The sequence below is a fragment of the Diaporthe citri genome, assembly GCF_014595645.1.
Source record: "Diaporthe citri strain NFHF-8-4 chromosome Unknown scaffold_11, whole genome shotgun sequence".
NCBI classification, from domain to species: domain Eukaryota; kingdom Fungi; phylum Ascomycota; class Sordariomycetes; order Diaporthales; family Diaporthaceae; genus Diaporthe; species Diaporthe citri.
In genome coordinates, this window is record NW_025064856.1 from 1215125 (window position 1) to 1233314 (window position 18190).

An 18190-nucleotide genomic window follows, 5' to 3' on the forward strand; every position below is an offset into this window, starting at 1 on the left:
GCGACGCAGAATATAGCAGCTGAGAAAAAGAATTAAGCAACGGCTTAAACGAGCCCGGGGCTGTTGTCACGCACCTTGCTGACGGTGCTCGCCTCACTGACATCCACGAGATGCTTGCCGAGGCCTCGATTCACCGCGAGGGCAATACAGGCCGTCTGGAGGAGCATGAAAATTGCACCACAGAACAAGCTATAGTCAAAATGATGGAGAGATCTCCCCTTTCTCAGACGGACTATGTGTTTTGCGATCAGGGCCGTCACCATCAGCAGACAGAACACCACCGTGGTAACCATCACGAGTGCTCTGTGGTCATTCTCATTGTGAGAGAGGAATGGGGCAGACGTCGTCATGTTCTCAACCGCTCCGGGCTGGGAACAGTGTCCGTCGAGCTCAGGGGGACGGGGGATAGCTGTCGTGTAGAGCTATATCGTAGTCAGATCCGGAACAGTGGATGCATGTCTCTGACGTTCAGCCCCCGCGGAAGGGGTGAGTCAAGGTTACTGGTGTGACGAATTTGAAATATTTCAGTAAAACAAACACTATTCAGATGATTTTCTTGCCGTGCAGAATGTTCATATGGCTGCAGCAAAGCCTGAAATGGAGGAGGCATGTTGGTAATTTTACGATGCGCGCCAAAGAGTCATGTTGGGGGTGGCCCGGGAAGTCAACATGGATTAGCAAGAGAAATTGGGGTGTCCCTGTTGGGCTTTGGAAGGAAGGGTCGTTGGCCGAGCATTTACACGGCGGGTGCGGCAATGCAAGGATCACTTACGCCTTAAACGTAACGCAGAACCGACCTGACCGTGGCTTCAGCAGAGCCATCAACACGTATCCGAACTGTTTTTCAAGAAATGGCCACCTGGACTGCTGATGGTCTCATCCCACAAGATGAAGCTTCGAATGATGGAAAATTAATTTGCCGCCGTACCAGCCCACAAATGCCCCTGCCTCAATCTGGATTGTCATTGGGATTCGAATTATGTGATCTGTTATTTTTTGCCTGGCATGGTCCCATGGACCGGCTTGTTCATGCTTTTCTACCTTCTCTACAAAGCTTTCGGGGACTACCAAAGAGACTATGACTTGAACTTTCTGCTTATTCGGTATTGAGAAACATTTTCGAAGGCACCAGGCGATTGGCATCTCACATGATGTCAATGAGACTTGAATTCATGGAGCAGTGCATTGTATGTAAAACACCAAGATCGGGGTTGAGGTTGACCGGCAGTGGGGCGTGTCGACTGACCGGTTTGACTTGCAAAGGAGTGGGGATTCACAGACAGGGCTTTCCGTCGCTCCCCGGGGAAGACACTACCTGCCATTGGTAGGACGGACACCCAGCTTTAGGGATGCCTGGAGCAGACAGCCCCACAGAACTCAGATCCTGACACTGTTGACCTGTCTGCAGTCTGTTGAGGAGATGGATGACAATCGCATGCCAGGTGTCTATGCCGTTCACTGTGGAAGGTCAATCCAAGCTGAGAGTTTTAAAGGTAAAGTAGGTCACTTGGTAGGCCTCTCACTGCATCAATTCCGGGGGAGAATTGTGTGAGGATGGTTGACCTAGGGACTTTTTGTTACATATCAACTTAGTCTTTGTTTGTAAAAGTCTACGTAAAAGCTCACCGATGTCTAGAGCATGGTGCATATCAAAGCTACCTAGCAGTCACCAGGATGAAGTACCGTGTTCAGTATTGGACATGAAACTCGGGATTTTGTGGAAGGTCTATTTAACTTCAGACTGAGGTACTGTGGTCCAGATGGCCATACTGATCACTGTTCCCACATAATGCCTTTACAGTCGTGGTACTCTGACAACAAGAGGACAAATCATTTCATGCGTAATTTACTCATCAGACCGCAGGCCTAGAACCTCGAATAATTGGAGAATTTCTCTTACAGTACAAGTAATCCTTACTTTATTATCTGAGTTGTGATGAGAACAGGCTGGATGTTTATCTGCGACCCTCTCAAATCTCAACGGCGACTCACAAATGAAATACAGAGGTAATAGGGTGGGCCTCAGCTCCGTAAACAATGACACATTCCGAGCTGGTTGAAATCGTCTAGGTAGGGAACTGTGACCTGATAGGGCTGTTAAGCAGCCTGTTGGTTAGAGGGGTGCATGAGCAGAGGTCCAACATCCAATGCAAATGAGCACTTTCAAGCGATCGATCCACTTTTCGGCATACCACGTTCAGAGACCGGTGAGGTCCTGCATCACGATTGCCACGCGGTCCAGACGGCGTGCTGTGTCTCTTGGACAAGCTTCTCATCTCTCAAAGAGTACACTGCCTTGATCGCATATCAGCCTAGGTACAGATAGGCAGCAAATATCTACTAAGGCGCTGACAGAACACAGGCGGATTTGATACGACTTAAGTCGCAACACCTACGGCACGACGTTGCATGCACGCACCTGCAGGAAAGATGGAGATACCGCTGCGGAGAACAAACAGCCCTTCGATGGCACCGCAGATCAGGCGAACTCGGGGGCCGCATCCGAGGCACGCCACCCGACCCACTGGGACATTCGCAGCCGGCCCAGGCCCGTCCTGCCGGCCATGCAAGAAATTCTACCCTCTTTACGTGGGTCTGATGCATGTGCTTGAGGCAGGACTCCCACGTCCTCTGTGGTACTTCATGAACCATTTTCTGTTTCCTAACACTGTCAACCTGCATTCGATTCACATCCACCAGGTTTCAATATCATTCTCGTCCCAGTGTCCAGTCTTCGGAATCATTCTCATTTCGCGATCGTCAGAATGGAAGAGAAGGACAAAAACGACATTTTCTCAGTAAACATTTCGGAACAAAATGACGCTCGGGACGATGCGAAGAGAGGGGCAGTCACACTAGAGGAGCAGACTCGGACCAGACGGCTGTTCAGCACACCACAACTCTTCGCGTTCTCTCTGGTATACCTAGGGACATGGTACTCCATTGCTACGTAAGAATGCTGCCCTTATGCCCTTCTAGAGCAGTCCAACTGATGACATTTTGACAGAAACATGTACTTTGCCCTCAACAACGGCGGCCCGGCAGCATGGTTCTGGAGCTACATCATCGTATTAGCCGGTGTTCTCTGCCAAGCGGCGACATTCGGCGAGATGGCCTCCATTCAGCCCATTGCAGGGGCTCAGTATTACTGGACGTGGAACTTCTCCCCTCCCAGCTGCAAGCGGTTCCTCACTTGGATGCAAGGGTGGATGACTTGGACAGGTAGGTGCAGATTCCCACGGACCGCTTTCCACCTAACACAGGCTGACTGATGCTCTTCTTGTGTCCCAGGCTACGTGGCGCTGCTAGCCAGTTGCCTCAACGGAAACACGCTGGTCCTGGAGGGCATGATCCAGCTTACACATCCTGCCTACGAGCCGGGTGGTTGGCATACGACGCTGATCATATTTGCCACCATGGCATTCTGCTCCGGGATCAACCTCTTCGCTTTTCGGCTTGTCCCGTGGTTCGAGCTGTTGGCCGGTATCCTGAACGTTTGCCTACTGTTCATCTTCCTTGTTGTTCTCTGGGTGATGTCGCCCCGCAACAGCACTGATGTTTTTTTCGAGAGCAACGTTTCGTCTGGCTGGGATAATTATTTCGTGGCGGCCAACCTGGGTGCGCTGTCGAACATCTTTCTGTTTTGCTGTGAGTTGAGCTTTTCTCCACGGGGAACTTGCTTGGGTGGATCGAAAGCAATAGCTAATCATCCCGACGGTTGCAGCCTTCGAGAGTGTGATACACATGGGTGAAGAGACTCGTAATGCCAAGCGCGCCGTGCCGACAGCTATATTCTGGGCTATCTTTACGAACGGCCTGCTAGGTCTCATCATGATTATCACATTCGCGGTACGCCCACCTCTCGATCTGCTTTTCCCGACCACACGTGCTCATATACCCGCCAACAGATTTGTATGCCCTCCGTGGATATTCTTCTCAACTCATCCAGCCCACTCGTCACCATTCTCCTCAACACCACAGGCTCTGCCAAGGCAACCACGGCCATGACCTCCGGGCTTGTGGTCTTGGGCATCTCAGGCAACATGGGTGTCGTCTCCTCCGTGTCCCGACTCACCTGGGCGTGGGCCCGAGACGGCGGTAAGTTGATTTCCCTGGTTGATCTTCAATCCTTACCGGCTAATCGAAATCTAGGACTGCCACGATACTTTGGTATCGTTGACGGCAAGAGTCGTGTTCCGGCCCGCGCCATCGTCATGACCTCAATCATTGTGCTCCTGCTTTCACTCCTCAACATCGGCAGCAGTTCGTACATCGCACTCAACGCCATCGTGTCACTCTCCTCGCTAGCGATATATATGAGCTACGCCATCGTGCTCGCCTGTGTGCTCTATGCCCGTCTGACGAATGGACTCGAACTCGGCCAATGGGATCTGGGCAGGGCTGGTACGGCGGTGAACACCTTGGGGCTTGTTTATACCCTGTACGCGATGATCTGGCTGCCCTTTCCCACCGATCTTCCTGCAACGGCATCGAACATGAACTATTGTGGACCTGTGTTTGGAGTGGTCCTCGTTGCAGCTATCACTCTTTGGTTCATCAGAGCTCAGCGAGGGTGGGATGGTCCCAACCGTGCGGTGGTCGATTTCGTACTCAAGAATGAGTCGTGACATACGTCGAGGGCGGACATGGGGGTCTATTTGGGAAGCTCGACATATGGCACTTGCAATATTTAGATTTCAATCACAGATTGAATGAAGCATCAGTTGTGTGCCTGAATCCCAAAAGACCAATCTGCGAGTGCCAGTGTCCAGTTCGAATGAGTAGGCCGAAAATGTCGTTCAGGATCCTCTTGCACTAATTATGGAAGCCAGCCATGCAGCTAGTCCTCACCAATAAGAGCTCATACGCTATTTTCATTTCTGCTGCAAACGACCAAAGTACCCTGCACTCGTTTCCAGTTCACGTGTTACGCTTTGCGTCCAGGAGGCAGTGCTGGATGCACCGAGGTATGCAGCTCGAGCTTACATGCCTGCCACGACCCACAGATATTGAGCTTTCGGCGTGAGCTGCCAAGCAGGATTGCCAGACTGACAGGTGGCCGGCCGACGAATGAGCTGATCAGATGAACCGGTTCGGCACGCCGTGGTGATCCTTGGACGATCGTTTCGGCCGTTATGTGGGCCACGCCCACCGTCCCGGTGAATCAGCCCGTCGGCCAACTGCAAGAGGCAAAAACTGTAAGGTCGCTCTCGTCGTTTCGGCGCGTCAACTTGGGAGCGAAATTCTACGGTACGTTCTGTGATCATGCGGAAAGTAACCTTGATCGGCCCGCCATAATTCACCCGGCTTACAGCTTGATCGCAATAGGTGGTGACTCCATTTGCCTTTTGTGGCTTGCCGACCCCTCATGGCGCCGAAACCTTCGAAGACAGAGTAAGGACCTCATCATATGGACTGCCCCAAGACCTCGTCTACCTGCCTTCTTTATATATAAATTGATGGCAGTCCAGCATGTTCGAGGAGGCAGTAGGCAATCAATGTGCTCATCAAAATCTCCCTTGAACACTCCTTACAAACTCAACAGAACGTGCCGGGCCTTCGCAAGATGACAGTAGTCACTGCTAACGGGCCTGCATCCGCCGCGGCGGCCAGAGCCGCAACGATCAGCGATGTGAAAGAAGGTATGGACCAGCTGAACGCTGCAGTACAGGGCTTTTCTGCCAGCGACGATGGTGTTGGGGATGCGGTGGACAAGGCCCAGCGCCAGCAGATCATCGAGGCCGCGCAGAAGGTCCTGAACGCCGTCAAGAGGCCTGACGATGTCTGGGTGGACTGTAAGCAACTTCGAACCCCATTTAAACTTTCCCAAGCCTTTTACACACTCACAAGGCGCCTTTGAGAGAACAAATGATACCCAGCTCACACCTTCGAAGCAAACATGGACATCGCTCGCCTCGCTGCCGCCCAGCTCTTCTACAAGTGGGGGGGTTTTGAGGCCGTTCCGGTCGAGGGCAGTATTTCGTATCAGGACCTGGCGGTTGCGACCAAGTCAGAGGAGGCGCTTCTGAGTTAGTACAGGACGATGCATTGATTCTCATTACGATGATGCTAATTGCATGCTCAATGTAGGACGCGTCGGCGGAGTGCTTGTGTCCCAGGGCTTTTTGAAGCAGACGGGGCAAGATGACATTTCGCACACACAAAAGTCGCTCGGGTACAGGAGCGAAAACGCAGGCAGCCACGTCTTCAACATGAGGTGAGATCTCTTTCGCTGCACGGGGCCGGGTGGTGTGCAACACAAAGTGCAGGCACCTGCTAACCGGGGTGGATTGCAGCTGGACAAACGCCTTCGTCCCATATGCCAAGATGCCCGAGTACTTCGAGCAGTACGGGCGCAAGGAGCCGCAGACGACCAACCACGTGCCGATGAGCTTCGCGTACGGCAAGCCGGGCCTGTCCTTCTACGAGCTGCTGGCCGAGGACGAGGCGTGGGTGGGCAGCTTCCTCAAGGGCATGGCGCACGTCGAGTCGCGGATGCCCGTGACGGCCGGGATCTACGACTTCTCGTGGCTGGTGGCCGAGGCGAGGGCGCGCCCCGACTCGGGCAGGGCTGTGCTTGTCGACGTCGGCGGGGGCAAGGGCGGGGCCATCAGGGCTATCCACAGGGAATTTCCGGCGCTGCCCATCCACCGGTTCGTCCTCGAGGACAGGCCCGAGACGCTCGAGGCTGGGCTGGCGCTGGAGGAGCCTGAGCTGGCGGGTGTCCGGAGGGTGGCGCTGGACTTCCACAGGGGTCAGCCCGTCAAAGGTGCGTGTTGTGGGGACACTGCTTACGCCTCCTGCGCTGCTGCGAGAAATTCGACTAATTTGGTTGGGACCCAGGGGCTTACACGTACTGGATGCGCCGCTGCTTCCACAACTACTCGGACGAGGTGTCCAGGAACATGCTGCGCATCATTGTGGATGCCATGGCTGAGGACAGCAGGCTCCTCGTACAGGAGGACGTGCTCGACAACCCGCCGCATCAGTGGGCAGCCTACCTTGACTTCATGATGCTGGGCCTTGGCGGGAAACAGCGCACGCTGAAGAATTGGGAGCAGCTCCTCGGGTCTGTCGGTCTCCGGATTGCGAGTGTGACGAGAGGTGAAGGGCCGTGGAAGTCATTGTCGGTTATCGAAGCTGTCAAGAACTGAGAAGCGCTGTCGGATCTGTCTCATTTTTTTTCTTCTTCGTGACCCGGGTGCCTAGGTAGTTTGGTAACCTTTTGCGAGGTTATCGCATCCAATAACTGGTTTCAACACGTGCATCGAGCCACCTCGGTGCAGGCTACCGCTGAAGTTTAAGGCATCACAGTTTCACAATCACTTCTCTGAGGGTGCAGTCCCGGGTCTTGACCAAGCTTCATCTCACCACGGTGAGCTGTTTGTTGGCAGCTGGCTTTGCCCTGGGGGCCGGCGCGTTTTGAGAGCCAGTGCGGCCAATTTCCTGGGCCAGCAATGTCCGCCCCTGGGGAGCTCGCCGTCGAATCAACCTGCCAAGCTCAGCCCCTGACTCGGCGGCTTGATTTTCGCCAAGACCGGAAAGATAGCAGGCAGGAGCCTGGCAGGGGAGGGGATGCCGGTACTACCGTGATGGCTTCCGATCTGCTTACTTACTGACAGATCTTTTACTCCACCGAGATTAGGGCGTGTTTGAGAAGCATGCACGCGGCGCCAAAAAAAGGATGCAGCGAGCCTAAAAAGCCGCTGGCCCCTGAGCGTGTAAACAAGAATATGGCCGTGCATATGTCGTGTAACAGGGGGCACTGACAGGACTCAAAAGGGAAGATCCGCGTCAAACGAAACATTGCTTGGCTTCCGCCAGCATGCAGGAGGGGGTGGGGGGGGGGGGGGGCTCGTCGGGCGGCTTTTCAGCTGGTTTAAGGTTCCAATCAAGCTTGCCACCACTAATTTCCTTTTCGGCCCATGTCGTAGCCCTTGTGGGCCCCGGATGGGGTCAAATCGCCCAAGGCTACGTAAACAAGGGCGCCAAAAGCCTTGGACACTGGCGGCTTGTCCCACAAGTGCCTGGCGTACCTGCATGACTAGTCTGGCGTATTTAAGAAATCCTGTGCCCGCGCCTCCAGCCCGCCAGGCCCGAGAGGACGGTCACGGCAAAGTCCTCATTCATTCCTTTTACCTTCTTTTTGAAAAACGCTTGCGTTTGGCCTGTGGCCACGGTTCTTTGCGCAGTACATACAGTCACTCATTCAGCAGACAGATCAAAGAAAGAAACAAATAACAGACCACCAAAGACTCCCATCACAGGACACTCAAGCAAACAACATGGTCTCACGTTCATTCATCACGGCGCTTGCCCTCCTGGGCGGTGTCGAGGCACACACTCGCATGGTCGAGATTTTCCGCAACGGAGAGGGACAGGGCGAGGCAGCAGGCATCCGCATGGACCTCAACGGCGACACCACGACGGGACCCATCACCGACGTCACTTCCACCGACATGGCCTGCGGAAGGAACGGAGAGACGTCTGTCGGCCGGACAGTCAAGCTCTCGGCTGGCGACGGCATCGTCATGAACCACCGCTCCTGGGCCGACGGCGCCCAGCCCGGCGTCATTGACAGCAACCACAAGGGATCCACCGCCGTCTACCTGAAGAAGGTCGCCGATGCTGGCGCCACGGACCCCTGGGCCAACTCGGCGTCCGGAGAGGGCTGGTTCAAGATCTCATGGAACGGACTTGACACGGCGACCAGCAAGTGGGGAGTCGACGTGATGATCGAGAACGGCGGGTACACGGGGGCCATCCTCCCCTCCGACCTGAGCAAGGGCTACTACCTGGTCCGCGACGAGGTCCTCGGCCTGCAGAACCGCGACGGCGGCAGCATCGTGCCCCAGTTCTTCGTCGGGTGCGCCCAGGCCTACATCTCAGGAGGCACCGGCGGCGAGACGCCCAAGACCGTCTCCATCCCGGGCCACGTCGAGGCCTCCAGCCCGTCCCTCACCTACGACATCTACCAGACCCCGTGGGGCGAGTTCCCCGAGTTCGGCCCGGAGGTGTACTCAAGCATCGTGTCGACCTCGGCCCTCAAGCTGAGCCAGCTGAGCGCCAACACCGCCAACGTGGTCGGCAACTGCCCCTCCGACACGGTCCTGACCGTCGGCAACAAGTGCTTTACCGAGCTTGCCTCGTGGTCCGACGACACGGCCGGCGCGCTGCCCAAGTGCTGGGCCGCCAGCGCCGCCTGCTGGGAGAAGAACACCGACTGCTGGGACGGCGTCGAGCCCGTCATCAACGGCAACGACAAGAGCAAGGGCTGCTCCCTGTGGGAGGCAAAGTGCAACGCCCTCGACGCCTGGTGCGAGGCCGGGAACACCAGCGGCCCGCCCGACGCCGGCAAGGTCATCTCCGAGCCGCTGGACCTCAGTGGCCTGTAAGGGCTGGGTGGAGTTTTTTCGTCGGTCTTCTCACACACACATCAAAAAGCATTTATACTTCTTTACTCCTTTCTTTTTTCTAGGGGAGGACCTCTTCATAACGCCGTATGACTTAGCCTTGACAGCTTAGCTGGAAATCATCCTACTTTTTGGAGACTTTTGCTCTTCAAAATTGGGCTTGCCTCGCATTGGGCATATTGATGATCATCTCTCCATTTCGTACCTGAATGTCGTGGCACATCGTTTGTGAATTTAAACAGCATGCTGTAGATATTCTTATGTCACCCGACAATGGCTCCAGCACTGTAGATTTCGCGGGTGGCGCAGAGGAGATGAATTGATACGAGAGTGTCGGTGGCATAGGTGTGGTAGGATCGCCGGCCCTATCAGCCTTGCGGTTGCTGCGCTTTTCAAGCACAGTAATCCGCTTCAATGGCGGTGGCGAAGGAATGCGTTTGCGACATACTCGCTAAGCGAGACCACTGCATTAGCTATTCGACCTGCCCAAGAGCGAGTCAGCGTATGCCCACCCAGCTTTTATAGTACGCCCACCTAGCTTCCAGCGTTGGCTCACCCAGTATAAGGAAAATTAGCTGCATCCGCACTAAAATGCAAGTATTGCGGGGTTTTTAATAAGCTAGGGTAGCTATTTTTTAATTTAAGCAATACTTTAAAAATATAAGCCTAAAAAGCCTAGAGGGCCCCAGAGCCCCCAGAGCCCCCAGAGCCCCCAGAGCCCCCAGAGCCCCCAGAGCCCCTAGAGCCCCCAGAGCCCCCAGAGCCCCTAGAGCCCCTAGAGCCCCCAGAGCGCCCAGAGGGCTGCAGAGCGCTCAAAGGGCCGTAGAGCGCTTAGAGGGCGCAGAGGGCGCAAAGGGCTGCAAAGGGCGGCAAAGGGCGGCAAAGGGTAGAAGTAACTTTTAAGTTGTAAATAAAGGGGTAGCTATAGGACCCCTTTAAGGTAGCTATGGGACCCCTTTGGGATAGCTATAGCTATGCTTTATTAATAACTCCGCAGTATTAATATTTTATAGCGCGTGTAACTAATTTCCTTGTACTGGGTGGGCCAACGCTGGAAGCTGGGTGGGCGTACTGTAGAAGCTGGGTGGGCGTACGCTGACTCCTCAAGAGCCTGCAGTAAGATAGCAAGTGCGTTTTTGACGGTCAAATTTACCGCTGTGAGTTGTCATGCATGAGTGCCTAACACTCAGCCCACCTGCAGGCAGACTCGCTGAAGCTCATTCGAGGGACACAGCCACAGTCTTCCTTGGAGCTCTTTCTTATTACTGTTTGTTCATGGAACCGTGTCAAGTTGTGACTGTAGAAGTCCATGTACTTAAGCATCGTGGCATACATTCAAGGGATCATTCGACACTGTAATATGATTACTGTTGCTTCGAACGATGGACGCCATTCCAGAATCGAACCCAGAAACGCAGACCTGGTCCGAGGCGCAAAAACGTCACGTAAGCTCTCCCCGCATTGAGTTTTCGTGGGCAGTCACAAGAGCAATATTCTCTCGTTTCCTTGTCGGAGCCATTTGGCTGATCTGAATGTCCTCAGCGTTCAATCGAAGTTGCTCAAAATGCTCATCCTCAGGCATCTTCCGGGTCCTCGGGATCGTACAATTCCTCACGGGGTTTGAGCCCGACTGTCTCTACTGGAACAGAAAATAGGAAGTCCCCTTTGAAGGTCAACGCCGAAACAGAGAAAGCCACAGGAAGAGGCCCGGTTGAAAGCAGCAGCTCGGACGACGGCATATCAATTGATGCTGTCCCCGATGCTTTAACCGAAAATACAGCAGCTTTGAGAACGGAGATTTGCCTGCGTCATCCGACCGTTGAGGATGCCCAGCCATCAGAATTAGGGGCAGCCATTGTTGGAGCCCAGGCTGGCGGGCCAAACGTGAGCAAAGATAACGTAGAGGCTTTGTCTGGCAATGTGTCTAGCATAGCCTCACGTGGGCATGCAATGGAAATCAAACCAAAGAAGTCAAGAAATCGACCCAGTCTCAAACATAAACTCAAAGAAGCTCGTGTTCGGAATGTGGACGGAAAGCTCTTCGTCCCGGTCGATAGAATCCACAGGCTGATCACCCGAGAGAGTGTCATCAAGGAGCTCCGACCTGTCGAACTCTTCGGTCCCCGCGTATGCTTCACTCGCTCCATACCGCAGATCGCCCACGATGTATGCCCTTTCGATAGCGACAAGATGGTACACGTCCGTGGAGACAGAAAGTCGACTAGAAACGTATCGAGGCGGAAGATCTTCGGCATTCTAGTATCAATGGATATGTCCGCTAGCATCGAAGCCTTTCTTGATGATGGTCTCTCTGATACGGACTTGCCGCTTAGTTTTTCAAGACATGAAGGTTCCACGCAGGTCACCTCGTCGGCAGGGTCAAAAGCGAAATTACTAAGCGATCTTCTTACTAGAAACAACGAACGGTCTCTTCCGTTGGTGGAAAGATTCATCAAACGCCAGCAGGAATTCGCCGCGCCATTCTTCACACGCAGATTGAGCCGAATTCTGTATAAAAACCAACGATTCAACCTGTCTAGGGCAACTGTACTTCCGTGGATGCTGAGGAACCTGACTGCAACAACAACCTTGGGCAAACAGGGTAACTTTGGTGAGATGTGGGAGGCAGTCATGTACAAAGGGCATCACGATGATAGGCTTTTCACCCTCGAGAAAGGTCTACGAGCAGTCAAACCATCAATCTCAGATGTAGGTCTCCGAGTAACAATCCTGCAGTATGGAATAATTGACGAGGGAAAGCTACTGATCAAACGTTAGTGGATAAAAGTCATAGGTGAGGACCAGAGAAGCAGTCCATGGATGCGGGATCTCCTCGTGCTAGGCATAACACTCTTGGAAGTGGCTCGGGAACCGCCTGTGATCGCCGCACAATTGGTGCAGACCTTGGAGGAAATGCAGGATTGGGGAAAGTCGCACCCCGGATACTTTCTGCCTGGTGCAGCTGACGATGAGAGAATGATTTTCTTCTCAGTTTTAGGCAACCATGGCGAGAACGAGTCTGATTCAGCAGTCAGAAGGGCACAGCAGTCGAAGCAGATAACTGGCCATGGAGAAAGGACACAGGTTCATGAGAACATAGCTGAAGTGGCGCCCAGCACGGTACAGCTGAATGGGATGAAACTCGTTCCGTACTATAATGTGGAACACAAAATATCAATATTGGATAAGTTGCGAGCTGCAGTTGAAGATTACCTTGACGAGGAGGTTGACTGGTGGCCACTGCATCCGCTTGCACGCCCACAGAAAGCTCAACATACAGAGTTGCAATGGGAAGTAAGTACAAGATAGAGCTATATAACCCGAAATTTCTGCATGGCTAACACCATATTTTAGTACGGCGGCGAGGAAATGTCGATCATTCTAAACCAGCCGGGAACTGACCGGTTCAATATCAACCAAAGCCAGGCCCAGCAGAAGACTCACAGCATTGGTATCCTGCCAACAACCCAACCGAGATCGTTTTCATCGAGCGATGATCAAGTTCCGTCAAAGGGTACGGCCAGGAATCCATTTTGGAAGAAGTGGATCCAGTATATCAGCCAACTATTAAACACCAGCAAGTCCAATACGCCAGGACCTGCCTCCCCTTCTGGAAACACGCAGATGGAAACATACCTTTGTGTCGACAAGTGCTGGACAACCATAAAAGACACAAGGATGCGAACTGTGACAGCTCTCGAGAATATGCAAAGTGACTTCGAATTCTTCTGCAGAGCGCGAGACCTCCTGAGTCAGGCCGAGGGCAGTTGGCTACAGCGGAAGCTTTCATGGAGGTCATATACCAGCGTCACATTGTCCAGGTTCTACTTTCTCTGGGACGACCGCGACGAGGTCGAGGTCGACGGCAAGCCACCACCCAGAAACAAGAAGCTTTTCCAGGGATACCAGTACATGCCGATCCAGGACGTGAGCATTGACGACCAAATGCGCGTGTGTGCCAAGATGCTGCTCAGGGGCATCGCGAACCCACAGCTCGGGCGGGACGGCAGGAAGCTGCTCGACTGCATGCCGAAGCTGCTCGCGCCGCCGGGCCTGAACAAGAAGCAGTTTTCTGGCGGCTGGGGCTTCCACGCCAGGCAGGGGCTCTGCGTGAGGAAGACGATGGGGTGGATCGGAGCCGTGCTTGCGTTCGGGATAGCCTTTGTCCCGTACTGGCTTTGCGCTATTGACGAGCTTGATGTGCAGACTGCACTGGCTCCGGCTTCCTTCTTAGTGACCGTTCTGGGGGTAGGTCTGGCTATGCTGGCTATCGCACAAACTCGGTGAAGAGAGCAATGGCAGGTAGGCAGTGGATACTTATGCGAATAAGACTATTAGCTCGACCGGACATCCACTTTCACTGTCGAAGATGGACGAGCTGCCAAGGTTCCGACCATGACACACATGCCGTGGACAGCGCAGAAATAAATGTCCTTCCGCTCATGAGCTATTCCGTTGCGATTACCAAGCCACATGCGCTACGCTAAGAGTCGTCGTTTCCTATCGAATTTAAAGTTGCCAAATTCCAGAACGCCATGTGGGTGCTGTGACCCTACTTCTGATCCTTATTCCTGATCTCGTACTCCAGGAACTGAAATGCATAATTGTCGTTACCACCGTAACGCGTGGCATCCTGGACCACGGTCTCCATCAACTTGAAACCCATGCGCTTGTAGATCGACCAACCCCCGACCATTCCCAGGACGAAGATATCCATATTCATCTCTCTGGCCTTCTCGATTCCATGCCTGAGAAGTGCCGTCCCCACGCCTTTTCCTTGGTTCTCAGGGTGCACCGCAAAGAAGTCGAGCACTGTCGACCGGAGAAGCATTAGCGTGATATAAGTTTTATGGAGATTGGATGACAGGCAGAAAACAAAGAGAGCAAATGAAATGCCATCTTACTGAGGTACTCCTTTCTCGCCAAGTACTCGATCTTCCTCCTCGTGATGGGCGCATCAAGGTCATCCCCCTCGTCATCAGGGTTCCAGACCGCCGCATCCGCAACCTCCTCGATCTTCGCCCTCTCCTCGGGCGTGACGTCCGGGGTCTGGCCCTCCGGCCAGGTGGGGCTGCCGTCCTCTTGCAGGTTGTATCCGGGTGGCAGCTTCCAGCGGGCGTAGCCGAGGAACTTGCCCGTCTCCGGGTCGACGGCCTTGAAGTGGCGGAGGAGCGCCCGGTCCTTGAGGAGGTTCCGGGGCGAGCGGGCGGTGCACGCCTCGATGACGCGAGGCAGGGTCGAGTGCTTCCAGACGATGCGCCAGTTCTGGTCCTCCCAAAAGGACGACATGTTGTTGCGGGCTACGTCTGCGGCATCCTGGACTGTGCAGCCTTGGATGACGTAGTCAGGCATGGCGATGGTGGGCTGGGAGGGTGATCTGCAATGAGATATTGGAGCAGCTCAGAACTTTCAAGGGTGGAATTCGTGGCCGCTGGGTTTTGTCGTCCTTGCTAGGCTAGAGGATGGCCAAGACGCCATGTATTAAAATTGCAGACAATTACGAATTGATGTTATATACTTCTCACGCTAGGAGTGAAGTCAAAAGGATCAATTTTCACGAAGCGGTCAGAAAAGAAAAACTGCAGCCTGATGGCGCCTTGAAGACGTTGATCCTATCCCGCTGCTGTGCCATGTCTTATCCGCGGAACAAAACTTGTGCAGGGGTAGTGATTGGGCTACTCCCCCACGGGGTGCAATTTTGCGACCCCATGACCCTGGACTCTTTAGCAGGAATTGCGCCGTAAGCCGACTGCTGTGGACAGGTGTTAGTTTCCGGTCTCACGTCTGACAGAGCTAGGCACTTGATAAATATCCAGGCATCGACTTTGTGCACCTCTGGCATAAGCAGTTCTGTCTAGGATCCCTTGCTCAAATTGTGCCGGCGAGGGTAAGCCGGAACAATTATGTCGGGACTTTTTGTCGCTCTTAACCGAAGCCAATCCACTTCCACATTTTGCTGAGCATTAATCACACATACTTACTGCTGCCTTGGGGAATACTGATTTAGTATGAACATGTCTTATTTGGTTGCTTAATTGTTTTTCTATACTCAGTTTTCGTGTTCAGGCTGTCATGAATTCAACAAAATTTCCTTGCTTTCCCTCTTCTCCACAACTGGCCTGTGCAACCCGAGACCGGACAAGCTCGAAGTAAAATTCATGCCCAGATCAAGCGATCTGTTCCCCCTAGCACCACCGTTGGCCTGCTGGCCCGCAGCCATGACAGTTGTCGTTGTCGGCTTCTCCTCCTGGAGCGGATCGATATGCGACAACATGTATCTCTGGTCAAGGTGTGGCTTCAGGTTGGAGGGTACCACCTCCAGCGCGAACATGTCGCTGTCCTCCCAAGTGTTGTTAATAGTACTGAAGTCGCGCGTCTCGCGCGTGACATCGACTTCCCGGGTCACCAGGATCCTGCCCAGGTTCTCCTTTATGACGGGCCAGAACACTGGCAGTGACGCACAGATCGTCGCCAAATTCACCTCGAGTACCGACAATACGGCTGGGACGCACGCGTACCAAGATGGATCCAGGGTGGGGAAAGTCGCCGCCCGATTATTCACCATAGAAACGAGCCGACAGATGGAACAAACATTGACACTGTCATTTTGTCAGAGCTGCTGGGCCGGGGTGAGGCACACACAGTCAGGCTGATTACTCACATTGCCCCGAGCACGAACAGGCCGCACAGCGCCCACCGTGTTCTTGTTTGGACACCCTTCTCAAAGTACAGAGGAATGGGAATCGTGAAAATGACCAGATCGAGCGCGACGTTGGTTGCGGCGTGAGTCAGGTAGGTGGCCACAAAAGTGTCGGCGTCATGCGAACCAAACCCGTACCGTGTGACTTGAGAGTCTGGGATATTCCAGTCCCAGTACCCCCGGATGGGCACGCATGGCACCCATGACATGAAGGTGAAAGCAAATCCCCAGGAACAGACAACGATTATCGTGATGACTGTGACTATCCGTAGTCTGGTCCCCTTGCCGAAAAGGCGCAAATACTGAAACAAAAGGGCGAGCTTGATGAAGGTGCTGCACATGGGATACGTCCCGTTTGCGATGTAAAAGGTTCGAATAAACTCCTGCATACCATCGAGGCCGAGCAAAAGGAAGTGTTGACCCAAGCCACGCTCGCTCGCTAGATATAAACCCACAGCCTGGCCGATATTGCACAGCACGGCCAGCACGACGAAAACATCATCCCAACCAGGTGTGCGGGTGACGAAGAGGCGGATCCAGAGCCGCCAGATGGCACAGAGTGTCGATAGGATCAGGAACGAAAATATCATGCCATAGACGGCTGGCAGTCGATTCAATATCGGCTCCGGCTCGTTCAAATTATCCTCCTCTCCGAGAAGATCAAATACCGACGACATCACGGTGGTGGTGAAAAGAACACCATGGAGACCGAAATATCAGAGACTGGGCCTGCTCGGGAGGTGCCGAGGAGGTCTCCGGTAATATGAGAAATTCTCCGCGAAAAGAAGGAAGGGCCCAAAGTGGCAGGAGGATTACTGCCCCTGCAAGCTGCTGGGGGACGGGGGGAGATTAATTTAACAATCCTTGGGACAAGAGTCGGGAATAGGAAACGATGTCGAGAGCCGGAGATTTAAAAGCAAGGAAAGCGTGCATGCATGCAGGCAAAGAGGAGGATCTGCAGGTTTTAAGAGCTGCCACTCTCCGCAAGAACCGAAAGCCACCTGCTCATGCGCTGCTACCAGTCACACACACAGTCGCTGGCACTCGTTCACACGCACGCCAGCGCCACCAGGAGCACATGCCACTCAACTACAGACCGGTCTAAGCAAGGAAAGAGGATTAGCCGGCACTCGCGCAACGAAATTCCCAGTCTGGGAAAGGAATAGCGGCCGTTCTCTCGCCCCTCCCACTCGCTTGTCAACTCTCAGCTGCCGCTCGGGGCAAGGGTTCCTTCCCCCCCTCTCTGCCTTAGCCGTTTCGCTCGTGCATGTCAAGCACCCCCGGCTGAGAAGCAGCGAGGTAGCAGTGCAGCCCTCGACTGAAACAGGACCTGTGGGCGCCGGTCCAGCAGTCTGGGCTATGTCACTATGTGGGTAGCGCGGGGGGACGTGGGTCGCCCCAGCAAATGGATCGTCGCGGCCTAGGCTCCAAACAAACCCAAAGGCGACGTCGTCCGGGCCGGGGGCCTGCAAGAGCTGGCTTATACTTCAGCTGCGACTCTGCACGTCTGGACCGTTGCAGGCACCTCTGACAATGGAAGCATATGTGCTTCTCCTATCGAAGCTTCCATTTTATCCGGGTTAAATAAGCTTCAAACAAGGGGCCCTGTGCAGTTGCAACTTTGTTAACGTTGCATCCACCGACTGCTTTCAGAGCTGGCCCGGCGTCTTGATGGCGGCCATATTGTCTGCATATGGAACCTGATTGCTACCAAGCGAACAGACTAACACAACATCCAGCCCAGCAAAAAAGGGAGGGGCCCAGGCACACGGCAAAATGTCACAAACACGACAAGTCGTCATGACCACAATCGAAGGAACTGCCCCGTCGAGCTTAGGTGGCAACGCTATCGGCCTGCCACCCCAACTCGTGCACCACTAAGCGCATGCTTGCCTGTCAAAGCGCGCGCAGCCGGCTGTCAATCCTGCCTATGGTTCGGCCTCGCGGACGAAGCGGGTTTGGGCGACGGCGCGGAGATCGGACGGCACTGCCTGTGCACCACAAACGATTCGATGAGCGTACGGGAGAATCCGAGGAAACCTTCATCTGCCACTGGGGCTTGACGTCTGGGCGAACC

The 18190-nt window shown here is 54.0% G+C and overlaps 6 protein-coding genes across 6 annotated transcripts; 4 read left to right on the top strand and 2 right to left on the bottom strand.

The window, feature by feature from the left end:
* Positions 1-2765: 2765 nt before the first annotated feature.
* Positions 2766-4628, top strand: INS49_004136 (uncharacterized protein; the record flags this gene model as incomplete). Its single annotated transcript, XM_043164926.1, has 6 exons — positions 2766-2950; positions 3008-3222; positions 3292-3648; positions 3725-3849; positions 3909-4098; positions 4153-4628. 6 exons carry the CDS (start codon positions 2766-2768, stop codon positions 4626-4628), a joined length of 1548 nt encoding a protein of 515 aa, XP_043018576.1.
* An 844-nt stretch (positions 4629-5472) lies between these two features.
* INS49_004137 (uncharacterized protein) lies at positions 5473-7154 on the top strand (the record flags this gene model as incomplete). The annotated part of the gene is made up of 6 exons (XM_043164927.1): positions 5473-5487; positions 5546-5795; positions 5895-6029; positions 6091-6217; positions 6297-6769; positions 6844-7154. 6 exons carry the CDS (start codon positions 5473-5475, stop codon positions 7152-7154), a joined length of 1311 nt encoding a protein of 436 aa, XP_043018577.1.
* A 1131-nt stretch (positions 7155-8285) lies between these two features.
* INS49_004138 (uncharacterized protein) lies at positions 8286-9395 on the top strand (the record flags this gene model as incomplete). The annotated part of the gene is made up of 1 exon (XM_043164928.1): positions 8286-9395. The coding sequence occupies one exon, from the start codon at positions 8286-8288 to the stop codon at positions 9393-9395; it is 1110 nt and encodes a 369-aa protein (XP_043018578.1).
* Positions 9396-13091: 3696 nt separating this feature from the next.
* Positions 13092-13700, top strand: INS49_004139 (uncharacterized protein; the record flags this gene model as incomplete). The annotated part of the gene is made up of 1 exon (XM_043164929.1): positions 13092-13700. One exon carries the CDS (start codon positions 13092-13094, stop codon positions 13698-13700), a length of 609 nt encoding a protein of 202 aa, XP_043018579.1.
* Positions 13701-13965: 265 nt separating this feature from the next.
* Positions 13966-14765, bottom strand: INS49_004140 (uncharacterized protein; the record flags this gene model as incomplete). Its single annotated transcript, XM_043164930.1, has 2 exons — positions 13966-14225; positions 14318-14765. The coding sequence occupies 2 exons, from the start codon at positions 14763-14765 to the stop codon at positions 13966-13968; spliced, it is 708 nt and encodes a 235-aa protein (XP_043018580.1).
* Positions 14766-15483: 718 nt separating this feature from the next.
* Positions 15484-16790, bottom strand: INS49_004141 (uncharacterized protein; the record flags this gene model as incomplete). The annotated part of the gene is made up of 2 exons (XM_043164931.1): positions 15484-16012; positions 16075-16790. 2 exons carry the CDS (start codon positions 16788-16790, stop codon positions 15484-15486), a joined length of 1245 nt encoding a protein of 414 aa, XP_043018581.1.
* Between the last annotated feature and the right edge of the window lie 1400 nt (positions 16791-18190).